Below are 15,857 nucleotides of genomic sequence, written 5' to 3'. Positions count from 1 at the left end.
CTTCTCTTACAAAATAGGTATACTCTGTTCCTGAAGCCATTGTAAAATTTCCTTTTTGGGAAAATTTCCTTTTTCTTACCCTCTGGTGTTAGTCTTATCAGCGGAACTGGTAATTTTTATAATAATATTGTGAAAATGTCAAGACATTTCTAAAACCTGAAACGAGAAAATTGAATAGTACCATAATTGTTGTACTTTCTAAACTTGGGTAAAACAGTGATTGTAAATTATTTTCTTTAGATAAAGTAAGAAAAGTAGACTTTTCAGGGACACAGAAGCTTTGTTTACATTGGGACATCATCACCTTTCCTCATTATTTTGCCAAAACTTTTACGGCAGCGGACTGGTTGGAGAAGAGGCAGTGACAAAGGGCAGTGCTGAGAACCACCAGCATATCCGCTGCCTTGAAGAAGTTTTTTGTGTTGAGTTGTCTGACTCTCCCTTCTCATTTACTAACAACATGCTAACAACAACAAGCCTAGCCATTTTCTGTGTCTGAATGTCTGAAAACATTTGATAACAATTGAGAGTTGGCTGCCGTGATGTCACCATCAAAAAAATCATGAGAGAGACTCTAATGACTTCTAAATATAATCTGCCAATTCTGAACTTATTTCATGTGTTCAGGAATAGCAGTTGGCATTATGTGGGACAGAAATTATGAAAACCTGTCCTCTCCAGTCAGTCACTGGCAGGACTTTGCTTTATAAACTTGTCATCTGTGATAGACTCATCTGTCTCATTTGTTCACTTCTGAGACCAGAATTTATAGAGGAGGCACCGAAAAACCAGTTGGCCTGAAGATTGTTCAGTTTTATCAGACAAAAAGGGGATGATAATTTAGTTATAAGTCTACCTAGTTTAATCACAAAGAGTTTACCAAGCTCCTGAAAATACTTGAGGAGTAAACATTGAGTCAAACAAAATTTTAGTGGGTTACCAGAGCACTGACTGTGGTTAGCATTTAATGAGACCTCTGATACACTGGAAAGTGGCTGACACACATGCTTAACACATTCTCCTTCCCCACCCCCCAAGATAGCTGGACAGAGTAGCAATTCTGACCTATAACTAGAAGAAAACAGCACTCATAGCAGAGCATCTTTAGAGTTGGTCCTACTTTGGGTAAAATGAGTTAGTGCCTAGATAAGACAGAAAAGTCAAACCTGGTTTGGTTTAGTTCAGTTTGGTATGGTTTGGTTTGGTTTGGTTTGGTTTGGTTTGGTTTGGTTTGGTAAGGCCACTGTATGTAAGTAACCTTGATTTGAAAAACTTGTTACTTTGCCCTCTCAGAATCACACATGGAATATGCAGTTGACTTCCAAACGTAAAGCAACAGCTCTGTGCACTATTTCATTAATTTAGGAAAAGTAAATGGTACCATCTATGAAAGGATTAGTTATAAAAACCTGCCCTTGCTGGTTGGTCACTAGGAAAGGCAGACATATGCACAAAGTTTCCCAGGACATTTCCTATACACAGTTAGCTTTTCCTAGGTTGTGGTTTGGTCATTTGTTGTAGTCTTTTGCTCTTTAAAGTTTTGAAATGCCCCTAAAGTTTAGTATCTCCTACTCAGAGCTGATATTTAGAGGTGCTTGAGGAGGGATTTTTAAAAAGTCATGTATTTAATTAATAAATATGCCTCTATATATGAAATGTATTTGCCAGAGGGATTTCAAGCTAATGTGTCATGTCTACCAATATATTTTTGGCTGTTTTGTCTTTTCGGTACAAAATTCTTCATGCCTGCAATTCTTGATTTTCTATCACACCTGCATTTTGGAGGTGTAGGGGGACCATCACTTGCAGGATTTTTAAGCATTTCAGAGCCTCTGGGAAGCAGACCCAACACTAAGAAATTTGGGGAAAACACTTGACTAATAAAAGTGTCAGATGTTGGCCCTGGCCGGATGGCTCAGCTGTTCAATCCCCAATCTGGGCATGTACCAGATGCAACCAATCGATGTTTCTCTCTCACTTCAGTGTTTCTCTCTCTCTTTCTCCCTCTCTCCCTCTCTCTGAAAATCAATAAAAACATATCCTCGGGTTAGGATTGAAAAAATAATAATAAAAAGTGTCAGATGATGGATGATTTCTGAGTTTAAAGACCTTCTCATTGGTTTTAGATGGAAGGCTCTATATGTTAGTGTTTCGCTTTCTCTGGCATGTGACTTGACATGAGTTCCAAGAACAATCAGCTCATTTCAGGGTTTGCAGAAGGAAGCGTTGTGCTCCCTGTTAATCAGTTGTCCTCCCTCTTCTCATTTCAGTGGTGCTTCATGCCCCACCTCCGACCAAGATCAAACGGGAGCTGCACAGCCCCTCCTCCGAGCTGTCATCCTGCAGCCATGAGCAGGCTCTCGGTGCTAACTATGGAGAAAAGTGCCTCTACAACTATTGGTAAGTAGAGCCAAAGAAGGCTGACCAGAAAGTAGCCTTCAAGCTGACTGTTTAAAATATTATTCAGCTGACACTCAGGATAGCATGCCCCATCTTTCCCAGCAATGTAATCCTCTACGTGTAGGCCAGTTCAAATGGGGCCTGGGTACTGAACATGAAACCAGCTGGGGGCAGGGGGGAACAATTCTTGGGGTATGGAGCCCCCGAAGGGAAAACACCTTGAATACTGGGATATTTGATCTGTGGCTTCGAGGGAGGGGATATATATACTTCTTCGTGTCTATCATATGTTAATGTGAACTTTAAGCACCAAAGAAGTAATCTTTAAATGAGAATATCTGAAAAAGCCCTGATGCTTGTGCCCTTTACTTAAGACTATCCAGGCCCCAGGAATGAAGCTTTAATTTTAAATCATTCTTTGCTCTAGAAGATAAACATAGATCTGCCTGAAAGGGGGGAGGAGAAGAGTTGTTAATTCAAGCAATGTTACAGCAGAAATTTATCTTCAGCAAAGATTCTGACTAATTTCTGGGAACCCTGGAATACTTGGGAGAGGGGCTAGAAAACTCCCAGCGCCGAAAGCTCCCCCCATCCATCCACCTCTACACACATGCATGGAGACTTCTGTTTGAAGGGGAGAGAAAGGAAACCGGAAGCAGAGGCTAAAATTATCTTTTGAGAAGAATCACTAGAAGTGTTAAATAAGTCCCTGTGACGCAGTGTGTTTGTCACTTTTCAGAGGTACAAATATTCCCTCAGGGCTGCCAGCAATTTAACTATGTTAATGCTGTCATTTCCTGGCAACGGAGGGCTGCAGCGTTCTGCCGGACCTGGTGACCAAGCTAATGGCTTCATTGCAGCTTAATGGTTCCTTCTCTTTTTCTGTTTACAGTGCCTATGATAGGAAGCCTCCCTCTGGGTTCAAGCCATTAACCCCTCCTACCACCCCCCTGTCACCCACCCATCAGAATTCCCTATTTCCCCCACCTCAGGCAACTTTGCCCACCTCCGTGCACCCTGCTGCAGCTGGCCCAGTACAAGGTGTGGGCCCTGCCCCCACCCCTCATTCGCTTCCAGACCCTGGACCACAGCAGCAAACCTTTGCAGTCCCCCGGCCACCACATCAGCCCCTGCAGATGCCAAAGATGATGCCTGAAAACCAGTATCCATCAGAACAGAGGTGGGTGTTGATCTGGGCTCCCTTCACCACCTCCATTCCCCTCCCCTTTTCCTCACTGGGAGAGGGGAAGCAGTTAGTCATATTTACCAGGTGTCTATAAAGTTCACATTCCATTGAGGCATCTTGTGAGGTAAGACTAATAATAATATGAATATGACCTGTTTATATGTCACCCTGTTCCTGAGGTACTCCACATGGTGTACAGACATTACAACATCCTCATGAAGCAGGAGCAGGGAAATAATTAGGACTGTCCCCCCATTGCAGAGCTCAGGGAAGAGGGACTTTCCCAGGACACACAGCCTGTTGACCCTCACTCAGGGCAGATCTCCCAGCTCCTCGCTGTATACTACCCATAAACACTTTATTAACACTTTACTTACACATTAGTGGAGCTTGCTAATAGGAGGTATTATTATTCATCTGATTTTAACAGATTTTAGCAGTAGGAGATTAACTAAGAACTGTATTTATAATTACCTACTTTTGAGATAGAAATCTCCTGGTTTCACTCCAGGTAGTTTTACATTTCTAATAAGGAAATTAAGGCACCAGGAATAACTCGCCCAGAGTCATTTATTCATCAAACTAAAGTGTGAAGGGAACCTCCTCTGCAAACATAAAATTAGGTCCCAGCCTTCTAAACCTGTTACCTGTTGTGTTCTAGAATTTTGGATGCTTGTGGCCTTTCTTTGGGGTGTCTTGGGGCCTCTGCTTTTTATTCCAAGTCTCTCTGGGATAAGGAGGTAATGTAGGCAGGCAGCTGTCAGTGATGTTAGCAAGGGCTGCAAGGTGGTAACCACTGTATTTTATTTCCTGTCCGTCTTTCCTGCTCTGCCTTGGGCGGGTGTGAGGAGAGAGTCAGGAGAGGGAGGGCGTGGAAGTGCACCACCCCCGGGCCAGGTCCAACCCAAATGCCCCCCAGTATTTACTCAGAGGTCACTTTCTTTATTTCTAGATGAAATGCAGGAAAACATTAGCACTCTTACCTGGTTCTAATCCCCTTGCCCCCTTGCTGTGAAAGTGGCCATACAGAACTACATAGTTTGGCTGGTTAGCGTTTATTCCCCTGGTGAGGCCAAGTGCCACAAACACGAATGATACATAGGGCCCAAGGGGTGAGCGATGATTGGGGGCTGGCTCAGTAGCAGGCCTCCATTTAGAGGGCTCATCTAAGGGAAGCAGCCGCCACTAAGCTTTTGCCAGTTATTACCTTGTTAACAGCCTTGCACTTTTTCAGGAGAATCTGAAAATTTGGATTTTTATGTAAAAATTCCAGGTTGCCTTTTTTAAAGTTGGCAACTAATTCAAATTAAAAACAACAGCAACACTTTGCAGACTAAACAAAACCTCTCTCTGGGCAAAATTACCCTGTACGCCTGCCAGTTTGTGAACTCAGGCCTGGATACCATTTTTATTCCAATAGATTTTTGTGTTTTTAAACAGTATTCTCCTGATTTTCTGCAGGGATTGGTAATTGAAGGGGAGGGATGGAATGGCATGTATTTGGTATTTCATATACTTAGTAAACCTTGTGTTTGTTTTACCACATGTAAAGGAAAAATCTCTTTTCTTATAGTCATGCACTGCTTAACCACAGGTACATTCTGAGAAATCTGTTGTTAGGCGATTTTGTCCTTGTGCAAACATCATAGAGAGCACTTACACAAACCTGGATGGTGTGGCCCACTACACACCTGGGCTGTATGGTATAGCCTATTGCTCCTAGGCTACAAGCCCATACTGCATATGACTGTACTGGATATGGTAGGCAGTTGTAACACAATGGTATTTGTGTATATAAACATCTAAACATAGAGAAGATACAGTAAAAATAAGGTATATAAGATAAAAAATGGTACACCTGTCTGGGGACCATGAATACACCTTGCAGGACCGGGAGTTGCTCCGGGTGAGTCAGTGAGTGAGTCGTGAGTGAATGTGAAGGCCTAGGACATTACTCTCACTACTGTTTATAAACACTGTATACTTAGGCTACACTGAATTTATAAAACAACAAAAGATCAAATCAAGAATCAAGCACAGGAGGAATGATGCAATCAAGAGGCAGGATAAATGAGATCTGTGAGGTTGCTGCTGGTGTGACATGGCACTGTTTCACAATGAACTTTTTTTTACAAGTAGAAAGAGTACACTCCAAAGTAAGGATAAAAACTATAGTAAATGCATAAAGCAGTAACATAGTCATTTATTGTCATTATCAAATCTTATGTATTGCCCGTAATTGTATGAGCTATACTTTCATATGACTTGCAGCTCAGTAGGTTTATGTACATCAGCATCAAACACATGAGTGGTGTGTTGTACTATGATGTTAAAATGGCTATGATATCACTAAATGATAAGACTTTTTCAGTTTTATCATAATCCCAAGGGATCACTGTCTCATGTGTGCTCACATACATTGTTGACTGAAATCGTTATGCAGCTCATAACTTTATTTCCCTCTCAATCCCTATTTCTTATCAGAGTGTGTCAAAAGTTAACTGAACGAGGGGAGAAATACCCTATTTCTGCTGGAAGCTATTTGTCCTCAGGCAGACAGGGAGCCTTAGTCTCCAGGCTGCCCAGCCTCCTCCCAAGAGGAGGAGGTTTGATCCCTAAGTTTCTGCCCTCAAGTGTCCAGAGGAAAAAAGGCAGGAATCAGAAAGAAGATACTTCATTTTGGGGGTGATTCCTCCATGCAGTTTGTCCATCTTGGACTTATTTCTGCCATTAGGAATGATGAGTCTAAAATGAAAAGTCCTCAAACACACAGATCCTTGAGAGAACTGGAGTGAAGGGTGAAGAGTCTTGAATTGATAAGTAAAAGCAACACTGGGGCGCTTAGGCTTATACAGTAGAGCACTGTAGTCTCAAATTGAGAGTACACAGGAGTTCCCATGGGGGCTTATTAAAAATGCAGGTTCCTTGCAGCACCCCAGAGATTGACTTGGTGGGTCTGGAGCAAGGCCCGGATATATTATTGTCACATTTTGAGACATCTCTTTTATCCCGTTCCTACTCCAACCCACCTATTTTTTTTAAGCATCAATTACTCAGTTCTCTGAATTTTATTCTTATTGCCTTTGTCTATTACTAATGAGATAATGTAATATCTGTGTGATGCAAAATACATTTAAAAAATGACAAACAATTTTGCTTATAGATACCAGATAGCACACAGAAAATGAGACAAACTGAAATCCCTAGTCTGATTTTGTAATAGTAATTGTAGTCATATATGATAACAAGCTTAATAATCACATATTTAATAACTTTTATGCTTGCCCAAAAGTGGGGCAGATTACTCTTGTTAGTAAAATAGTTTATTATTCTCTGCCAACTTTTTATTTAAATTAGAGGGAAAATTACTTCAAAACTAACCCCCTTAACAAAAATATACGGAATTTTGTGGAACAGCAGGAAATAGTCTTATTTGAGCCTTTTAACAGCTCTGTAAACAAGACAGTAAAAAATTCTATTTTACAGATAAGGAAATCAGGCCTCAGAGCAGCTAAAGGACTTCCTAAATGTCACATAGCCAAGTAGAGGGTCCTACATTTAGAAACCGAAACAGTAACTTACAGCTACACCGTATGTCTCAGTTATGATTTGGTGGGGGAGGTTACTAACATTCACTAATGTCTACTAAAAACTGAGTGACCCTGAGAAATTGTTCTAGCTTTGAACTTTATCCATCTCTTTATCTCTCAAACAACTAAAACATTATCCATCTCTTAAACTATAAAATCCTACTAAATTCCTTCGTCACTTACTAAACCCATGTTGTAACACATACGTGTTTTGTTTTGCTCACTGTGTGCCTTATCACTTCAGTTGAATAGAGTAAGCCCTTTGAGGTTTAAAAACCATGATTTAGACCCCTTTTTAGACTACATTAGCCCATTATTTTACTTGTCTTCAATTTGTTTATTGATGAAGTGATAGTAGTTTGCTAAGATTATACTTTAAACAACTAAAATATAATCTAGTCAAAGCACATTCTTAATGTTTCATGCAATCTTAGTGTATAATTCTTCACAACTCAAAATTTATTTTTAGAAGATAAATACTTGTTTGGAAGGGTGATTTATATTCATGATTTCCTCCCCTCAAGGAGGAAAACCCCCATATAATTTGGCATGTTCAGACATGTTCCACTCACCCTTAAAGCCCACAGCTGCTGCCTGGAGAGAGGAGGAGGAGTGCCTTTCATTTAGCCACCCCAGTCTCTCAGGTTTTTACATCGTGCTCTCACCGTGTTTACACGGGCTAGGGGCTGGAACTTAGAAAATATTCTTACGTTATGTCCTGGCCAGGTATGTTTTTGCCTCTTACTCTACCATTTCTCACTACATCTTGAGTTGAGGCTCATCTAAGAAATCTATCATATAAGAATTTTGTAATACACTGCTCTTTCCCTCATTTGGCATCAAGAAGCAAAAACTCAGGAAAAGACAAAATTTTAACAAATACTGCTGCTGGTGGAAAAATCCTCTGCTTCTGGCATGCTCCCTGAGGGCATCAGTACTGTAACAGGGCTGTCCTGCTGAAATTGATAGTCAGAATACAGTGCCCCAGAGCCATCTAGAAAGGACCAGTCACGTGTGGCATCTTCTGAAGGACGAATGGCCTGACCTGCTTAAGTTCTCTCCTTCAGTGGTTCTGATCAAAGCTTAAACGCTTAAAAGGATAAGCTGAAGTTTTCTGGAGTTGTGATTTACTAGATACTACTCATTCTCTAAATATGCTAGATACTAAGAGAGTTAATATATTCAAGCTTTTCTCTTGTTTATACTTCCTCTCTTAAAGTCCACCCCTGATAAATTGCTGTTCATTTTTGTCCGTCAGACTTTGTAGCTTTTAGAGAGGGAAGAACTGACCGTGAGTCACGTTTGTAGCCTGGCCTGGAATGAAGTCAGTGTGTCTGATGCATCTCCTCTCCACGCTCTCCTGTTGACAGCGTGTTGCGTATGGCAGCGCAGACTCACTTTGGGTCCGAAACTGAATTTCATAGATGCTTAATGGAACCTTCTTTAACAGACTCAGTAATGTGCTTCTTATGATTAGAGTGTGGGTGTTTTTAGGTCTGAATCTTAAGAGAGCTTGTTTTCAGCATTTCACCATGTTTACTGTAGGTTTTTTGTTACCTTTTCATCAGGCTAAAGGAAATTTCCTTCTATCCCAGGTTTACTGAGAGTTTTTAATAGAATGGATATTGACTTTTACCAAACACTTTTTCTCCCTCTGTTGAGATGATCAAAGGAATTTTGTCCTTTAATTTCCTGCTGTGGAGAGTCACATTGATTTATATGGAACCAACCTTGTATTCTTGTGATAATCCTAACTTATCTGTTATGTATTATCTTTTGTACATCGCTGGACTTGGTTTGCCAATATATATTTAGGACTTCTGCATCACTGTGGTTGAGAATAATGCATGCCTCTTCTTATATTGCCCTTGTTGGGTTTTAGCATTGAGATTATGCTAATCAAATGAGTAGAAGGTGTCCTCTTTTTTATATATTCTGGAATAGTCTGTGTGAAATTGGCATTCTTTATTCCATGAATTTTTGGAAGAATTTATCAGTAAAACCGTTTGAGCCTGGTATTATCTTTGTGGAAAGATATTTAATTATTTATTCAGCATCTTCAATTTTTATAGTCTTGCCCTGGGATTTCTATTTAGTTGAGTGAATTTAAGATTATTTTTTCTAGGAATTTTTCCATTTTGCATGAATTTTTTAATTAACTGGCATAAAGTTGTTATGTTTTGTGTTATTTTTTTTTAACCCTCTATAGCATCTGTAATTATCCCTTTTTCATGTTTGATATTTATCTAGACCATTTTTCTTTTTTAGTCTTGGCAGTCAATATCATTCATCTTTATAACAAATCAACTTTGGCTTTACTCATCCTCTCTATTGGATGTTTTCTATCTCATTGATTTCTGCTTTTACTAAAATATCTTATTTTTATTTTCTTTCAGTTTATTCTGTTTTTCTTTTTCTGACTTCTTTGGTTGGATGATTAACTCATTAATTTATAGTATTTTTCTTTATAATATAAACCAAATAAAACTTCTCCTAAGGCTGAGTGACCATACATTTAATTTTTCCCAGATTGAGTATAGTTCATGTCTTATCTGGATGTAATTGCTAATAGCCTCCCCTTTTGTTTCCCAAAATATCCTGGTTTGGGCAATCAATTATTTCATCTCCCCACCCAAATCCTGCTTAAGCTGTACCTCATGAGTTCAGTTTTTGTGGTATTTTAAAAATTCAGTTCCAGCTGTTATTCCTTTCAGTCTTACAGTTCTTTAAAAATATATTTCTTAGTTTCCAAACCTATGAGAGTTTTCTAGTTACTGGGACTATATGATTTTTATTTAAATTTCATCAAGATAGTGTTTAAAAACAATTATAGAAACAATTGTAGAAACAGTATAGGCCAGTGACTCTTGAGTTAGACAAACAGACAGACCTGGGATTAAATCCCATCTCTGCTACTTCCTACCTGTATAACCTCAGGTAGGCAGTTAACTTCTCTAAGTGTTGGTTTCTTCGTCTGAAAATGGAGAATAGTAGATATCACATAGTATCATTGGATGGATTAAATGAAAAATCATATTAGCACAGAGAAGGTACTTATTAAATGTTAACTTCTATGACAATTTTACTTTTTAAAAATTACTTTTATATTTCATAAAGGAAACTATACTTAGGGAATCTTCCTAAAATGATGTAGCTACCACAATTTAGAAATTGTAAGTTTTGAAAATGTAAAAGCACTCTTTATCCCTAATCTTTTCTCTTTATCATCAGACTTATTAATGTTGTACATATAAAATGAATACTTTATTTTATATTGGGGAAATCTCATATTTACATCACCTTCCTTCTTCCATATTTGATCTTGAGAAATCAGACAAGCATCTAGGCCTTTAAAGTTTTATCACTCAATGTTTTATCACCGTTTAGATGGGCCAGTTTGAGTCTAAGCAGAGCTGACAGGCCTTGCAGAGCCCTGAGAGCTGTTTCAGAGTTCTCTGGTGTGCTTTTAGGGACAGTGTTTGGGTTTTGTTTTGCAGCGGTGCCTGGCTCTTGGTATACAGCAGGAAAAATAAGTATTAATGTGAAGGTGAGTAGCACATTGCTACCCAGAATATAAATCATCGTTCTCTTTCTGAGAAAGGAAACTGGATATTGGGTAGGCAACTAGTGGACTCTTACGTTTAGTGTGTGTGATAGTATGCTCTCCCAATTGCTTAAGGTCTTTCCTTACATTTGCATAGCTTCTGAATTTGGCTTATTGCAGGCTAGGGGAGGGTGTGGTACAGCTGATGGTGATGTTTAGAAGGTAATGTATATCAAGAACCTAGCAGAGTGCTGGGCCCTGTTTCATGCATTATCTTATATAATCTTTACAGCAGACTTTTGGGACAGGAATCCTGGTTTTTATTTTACTTACGAGGAAACTGAGGCTCAGAGCAGTTACGTAGCTCACCCAAGGTCACACAGTTAGTAAGTGGTAAAGGTTGGATTTCAGCCTAGGATGTTCTGACTTCACAGCCAGAGCCTCTTACCCAGCTATGCCGCTTCTCTATTTTCTGTCTGCTCTTAGCCATAACGGAAATATTAAGTACTTGGTGTTGGTGTCTTGGCTGATCTTACATATCATCTCTCAGGAGGCCTCTGAACCATCACTGCTTCACCTGGCGTCCACGGCCACTGTATAGCCTTCAGTGAATCCACACTTTTCTCCTTTTTTTCTCTAAACATTGTGTTTACTCTGAGTGTTGGCAGCAGAAACCGAAAAGGAAATGCAGAAAAAACATCTAACGGTTTTCATAACGTAAACCAAATGTTGGTAGCGTGGGTGAGCTCTTGGGAGGAAAGGCGCTATATAAATCTGACAGATAAATAAATAACTGGTTCTTTAAATAAACTGGCACTGAAAAAGCCTTAATCTGTAACCTATTGAATGTAGGCTCCCTCGGTAGTCAGAAGTCTCCTTTTGCTCACCAACTGTGAGTTCACTACCGCCTGAGCTCTGTTGGGATATGAGTGTGGGGGTGCGGGTTAGAGGGGGCGGGGTTGGGGGTTGGGGAGGGGTTTGTTAGAAACCAGGCCATTCTTCCATGGAAAATGATTGCCTGCCTCAGTAAACAAGAGGCATCTTTGTCATAGCTGTATTATGTATACAACACATTCTTAGATACTTCAAAAGGATTGCGGACAGGGGACGGGGGTTCAAATGAAGGTCAGTGAGTAAAGTTCACAGAATGTATTTAGAGAGAAGAACCGAATTACTTTACTAATCTCAGCAAATAAAAGCCATTAGCAGCAGCAAGCTCTGAGAGAATCTTTTTTCCAAATCTGTTGCTTTTGTGACCTATCCTTAAGAGTCCCTTTGCCACTTACACTCCCTCAAAACAAACTAAGACAGAACAATCCCAATTATAGGATCTGCCTGCAGATCCCAGGCCCCTGAGTTTCACGAATCCTTAAAGTTATGCTGCGGGGAGGGAATGGGGGTTGCTGGCTGATGCCCTCGTGGAAGTACCTTTTCCTAAAGGGGCTGTACCAGAGCAGCTCTAGAGTTTCAGCCTGGGAGGTGAGAAGATGAGCACCGAGCGGAAGTGGAGGATCGGGCCTGCCAGCTGCAGGGGCTCTGGTTACAGAACTGAGCGGTTTGTGCCATCTCGCAGCCATCAGAGGAAGTGATTTGTGGAGGTCACCTTTGAAGGTGCTAAGATGGTGGCAGAGGGAAAAGATAGAGCAGTGCCCTTATTACTGTTCCTTCCTGCTAGCATGAGGTTTGGGTACTTTATAAAAATGAGGCCTTAAGAATATCTTCATCTTTCTTTTCGGCTCACTTCAGAATTTTCTTCAGAAATTCAGGTTTGCTGCTGGTGCCTATATTCTACTTTCTTTTTCTTTTTCTTTGCTGCCTACATTTTAAATGTCAAGTCTAACCCCGATTTCAGATTTACACTTCTTCAAAGACTATGTATGCAAGGGTTTCCTTAAATAACAGCATCCTAGAAAATCTCCTTCCTGATGAAGTTCCACTGTAATACATTCAGTACCTCACTGCAAGGCTCTCAACCCACTGAGCCTTACATAGTTTATAAAACTTGTCCAATACATTGGCTAGGCAGATTGTGATGCTTTCAGTGTCTGGGATAAAAGGATAAGTATATGTAAAATTGTTGGTGATCTTTGTTATGAAATGATCTTAAAGTGCTGTTTTTGATAAGGTATTCAAGACTCAGAGTAAGAGCCATGCTATGTATCCTGATCTAAACAGTGCTTTATCTGTACCCAATCTCTTCAGTTTAAGATTTTAAATGTTGATGTCCTAGAAGTCTGTTGGCCACCTGTTGCCACAGATTGATTCAAATCAAATTCAGAGTACTTGATTAAAGCTATTAATAGGATTCAAGCTAAAAGTAACCCATAAGAACTTAATATTACAGGATTATATTGTTGATTTTAAAAACTTATGGAAATTAGTTGTTCTAAAATCCTTTCTTTTTGCCCTGAATGTTGGGCTCGTATTTTTTACCTGAGAGCATATATTCACAAATGCTTTTCTTTATACACATAGATTAGTGCCTTGTGCATGTTTCATAGATTGAGGCCTCACATGGAGGGTTCCCATCTCTAACTTCTACACCCACCCTCCTAATGTCTACCCCAGTCTGTCAATGACTACAGCTGTGCCAGAAACCATGCTTTTGTAGACATGATTTTATTTCTTCCCAATATATAGATAGGCTGCATGAAATAAACATGGCATGGAAAATAGGAGGTGACCATGTCATTGCTCTGATTGTTTTGTGCCAGTCCCTGACTCAGGAGGCTTGAAATGTGTGATATAATTTTGGGAAGAGGGTAAAATATTCAGAAATAAGAATTAGTAAGTACATGGTAAATAATTGCATTAATCTGAACATCTAATCCTCAGTGCTAAATTACAGTAGGTATTCATGGTGTTCTCAATTAAACAATATAACTACTTTCTTCTTGCAGATTTCAAAGACAGCTGTCTGAACCCTGCCACCCCTTCCCTCCTCAGTCAGGAGTTCCTGGAGATAATCGCCCCAGTTACCACCGGCAAATGTCAGAACCTATTGTCCCTGCAGCTCCCCCACCGCCTCAGGGATTCAAACAAGAATACCATGACCCACTCTATGAACATGGGGTCCCAGGCATGCCCGGCCCCCCAGCACATGGGTTCCAGTCACCAATGGGAATCAAGCAGGAGCCCCGGGATTACTGCGTTGATTCAGGTTGGTAAGAAGTTATACCATTTCTTTCTTCATTCTCTCATTCATCTTTCTGGGCATTATTGAATGTCTTCTATGTATAGGACTTTGGAGAATAGTTTTATAAAATTAGCCCTCAAAGAACTTAGGAGCTAGTACAGGGGACACGTTTATGCATAACTGAACATAAAACACGAAAGCCATGCAAATGGTAGGAAGTGCGGGAGGCGTTCGGAAGTGGTGCAGAAGGGATTCAAATGGCAGCAGAATAGGCGGAATCCATGCTCACCTCCTCCCGGGACCAAACTGGAATTACAACTAAATTAAAAGTGGTGCAGCCCGGCCGGGCGTGGCTCAGCGGTTGAGTGTTGACCTAGGATCCAGGCGATTGGGGTTCGATTCCTGGTCAGGGCACATGCCCGGGTTGCGGGCTCGATCCCCAGCCGGGGACCTGCAGGAGGCAGCTGATCGATGACTCTCTCATCACTGATGTTTCTATCTCTCTCTCTCCCTCTCCTTTCCTCTCTCTGAAATCAGTAAAGATATATTAAAAAAAAAAAAAGTGGTGCTGAGTGCACCTCTGAGGCCAAACCTGAAGATTGCTGGGGTCCAGTCTTGGTGATGCCCTTTTTAAGACCTATTATCTTAGGCTCACTGGACACAGGGAATATTGTTTCTTCATTTTAGCCCTGCCCCTAGTTCTGTGGCTTTCTTTTTGAATACAACAGACTCATAAACTTCCAGTATAAGAATAAGGAAGACAGCCCACATGGAGTCTATTTTTGAAATGAAAGGTGTTCTGAGAAAGCACCTGGTTTGTCATAGCTCTATGGGGCGCTGGGTATGCTGTGGAAAAGGTGTCCTGTTGGTTGCTCCATGGGAATCGCTGCTCTATTGCAGTGCTTTCATCTGGGAAAGTTCCTGTGCCCTTCAGCAGCTGCTGGTGTACACAGGGAGAGGTATACCGCATTAGGGTGCCTATTATTTGGTTATGGGTTACTGCTGTCTAGAACTTTAAGCATATCAAGAGTTGAAGCTGTACTTGGGAGCCCTCCTGTCCCCCTCCCACATACACACTCATTCACTTACTACACATCTTGTAGGCCAGGCTTATTAAATGAGATTGTTAGGGGAAAGGAGTGTTGGATTGCAGCTTGCACATTTAGAAACTGTTTCTTCCTCTTCATTTTTCCTTCTTTAAGAAATGACAAGTTTTTTTACTCTTTTTTTTCCTGCAGTTGGTGCTAAAGGAATTTGAGGGTTGGTGGGTAGATTTTCAGCCTTCCCAGGTGGGCTTTCCTTGAAGACCCTAGGGAGGGGCAGGGTGGTATGTACTTGAATGGCTTTTGCAAGTGGAAAAGGATATAGAATTTACTCTTCGCCTGTTGTGAGGTAATACATAGGTTGCTAAATTGAGGCAGAAATTGGTTATGGGAAAGACTGGGGAGGTAAGCAGAAGGGAGACATCTGTTGCTTTATGATAGAAAAATTACCAAGTATGGGTATCGATAGCTTGTAAAATTCCCACTGGCATTTCTCCTGAAGGCTTTGATGCATTAGTCTCAGGAGTAAGCATGACCAGCAACATTTTTCCTTTGGGATTGACATTTTAATCTTTCCTGACGAGTTTTTCATCCCACCCCACTCCCTTAAAGCAAGACACTCAATAGATGTTACCATGTCTGTAATTCTTTGATCTGAGTGGTGTTCCTGGCATGTAGGCTTGTCCTGCATGGACACAACTCAACTCACTGTCTTGAGAACATGATGCCAGAAAAGAGATCTCTGTGCGTGGGTTTCATTCTGACAGTTCCAGCATGGTGAAAATGTACTTGCCAAACCCCCTCCTGCCAGTTCTTGTCCTAGCTTCATAGCTTCAGATCCTCTAAATCTCTTTGGCCTAAAAATACCTTCACCTCTTGCAGCAGAATTGGATGTCACCATCAACTGTAAAGAAGAGCAAACTGGGAAGATCTAAAGTGACCCTCTTCCCCCTCCAAA

The 15,857-nt window shown here is 40.6% G+C and overlaps 1 protein-coding gene across 1 annotated transcript in view; it reads left to right on the top strand.

The window, feature by feature from the left end:
• The window catches only part of ETV5 (ETS variant transcription factor 5), a 56,776-nt gene that overhangs the window by 25,324 nt on the left and 15,595 nt on the right, over window positions 1–15,857 (top strand). The window contains exons 6-8 of the mRNA XM_081139033.1: window positions 2,271–2,400; window positions 3,293–3,580; window positions 13,621–13,880. Coding sequence (XP_080995159.1) covers window positions 2,271–2,400; window positions 3,293–3,580; window positions 13,621–13,880 — 678 coding nt within the window. The remainder of the gene's footprint in view (window positions 1–2,270; window positions 2,401–3,292; window positions 3,581–13,620; window positions 13,881–15,857) is intronic.

This window comes from Miniopterus schreibersii (genome assembly GCF_964146895.1).
Source record: "Miniopterus schreibersii genome assembly, chromosome: 5".
NCBI lineage: Eukaryota > Metazoa > Chordata > Mammalia > Chiroptera > Miniopteridae > Miniopterus > Miniopterus schreibersii.
Note: the sequence above shows the minus strand (reverse complement) of the source record. Positions and strands in the feature narration are given on the sequence as shown.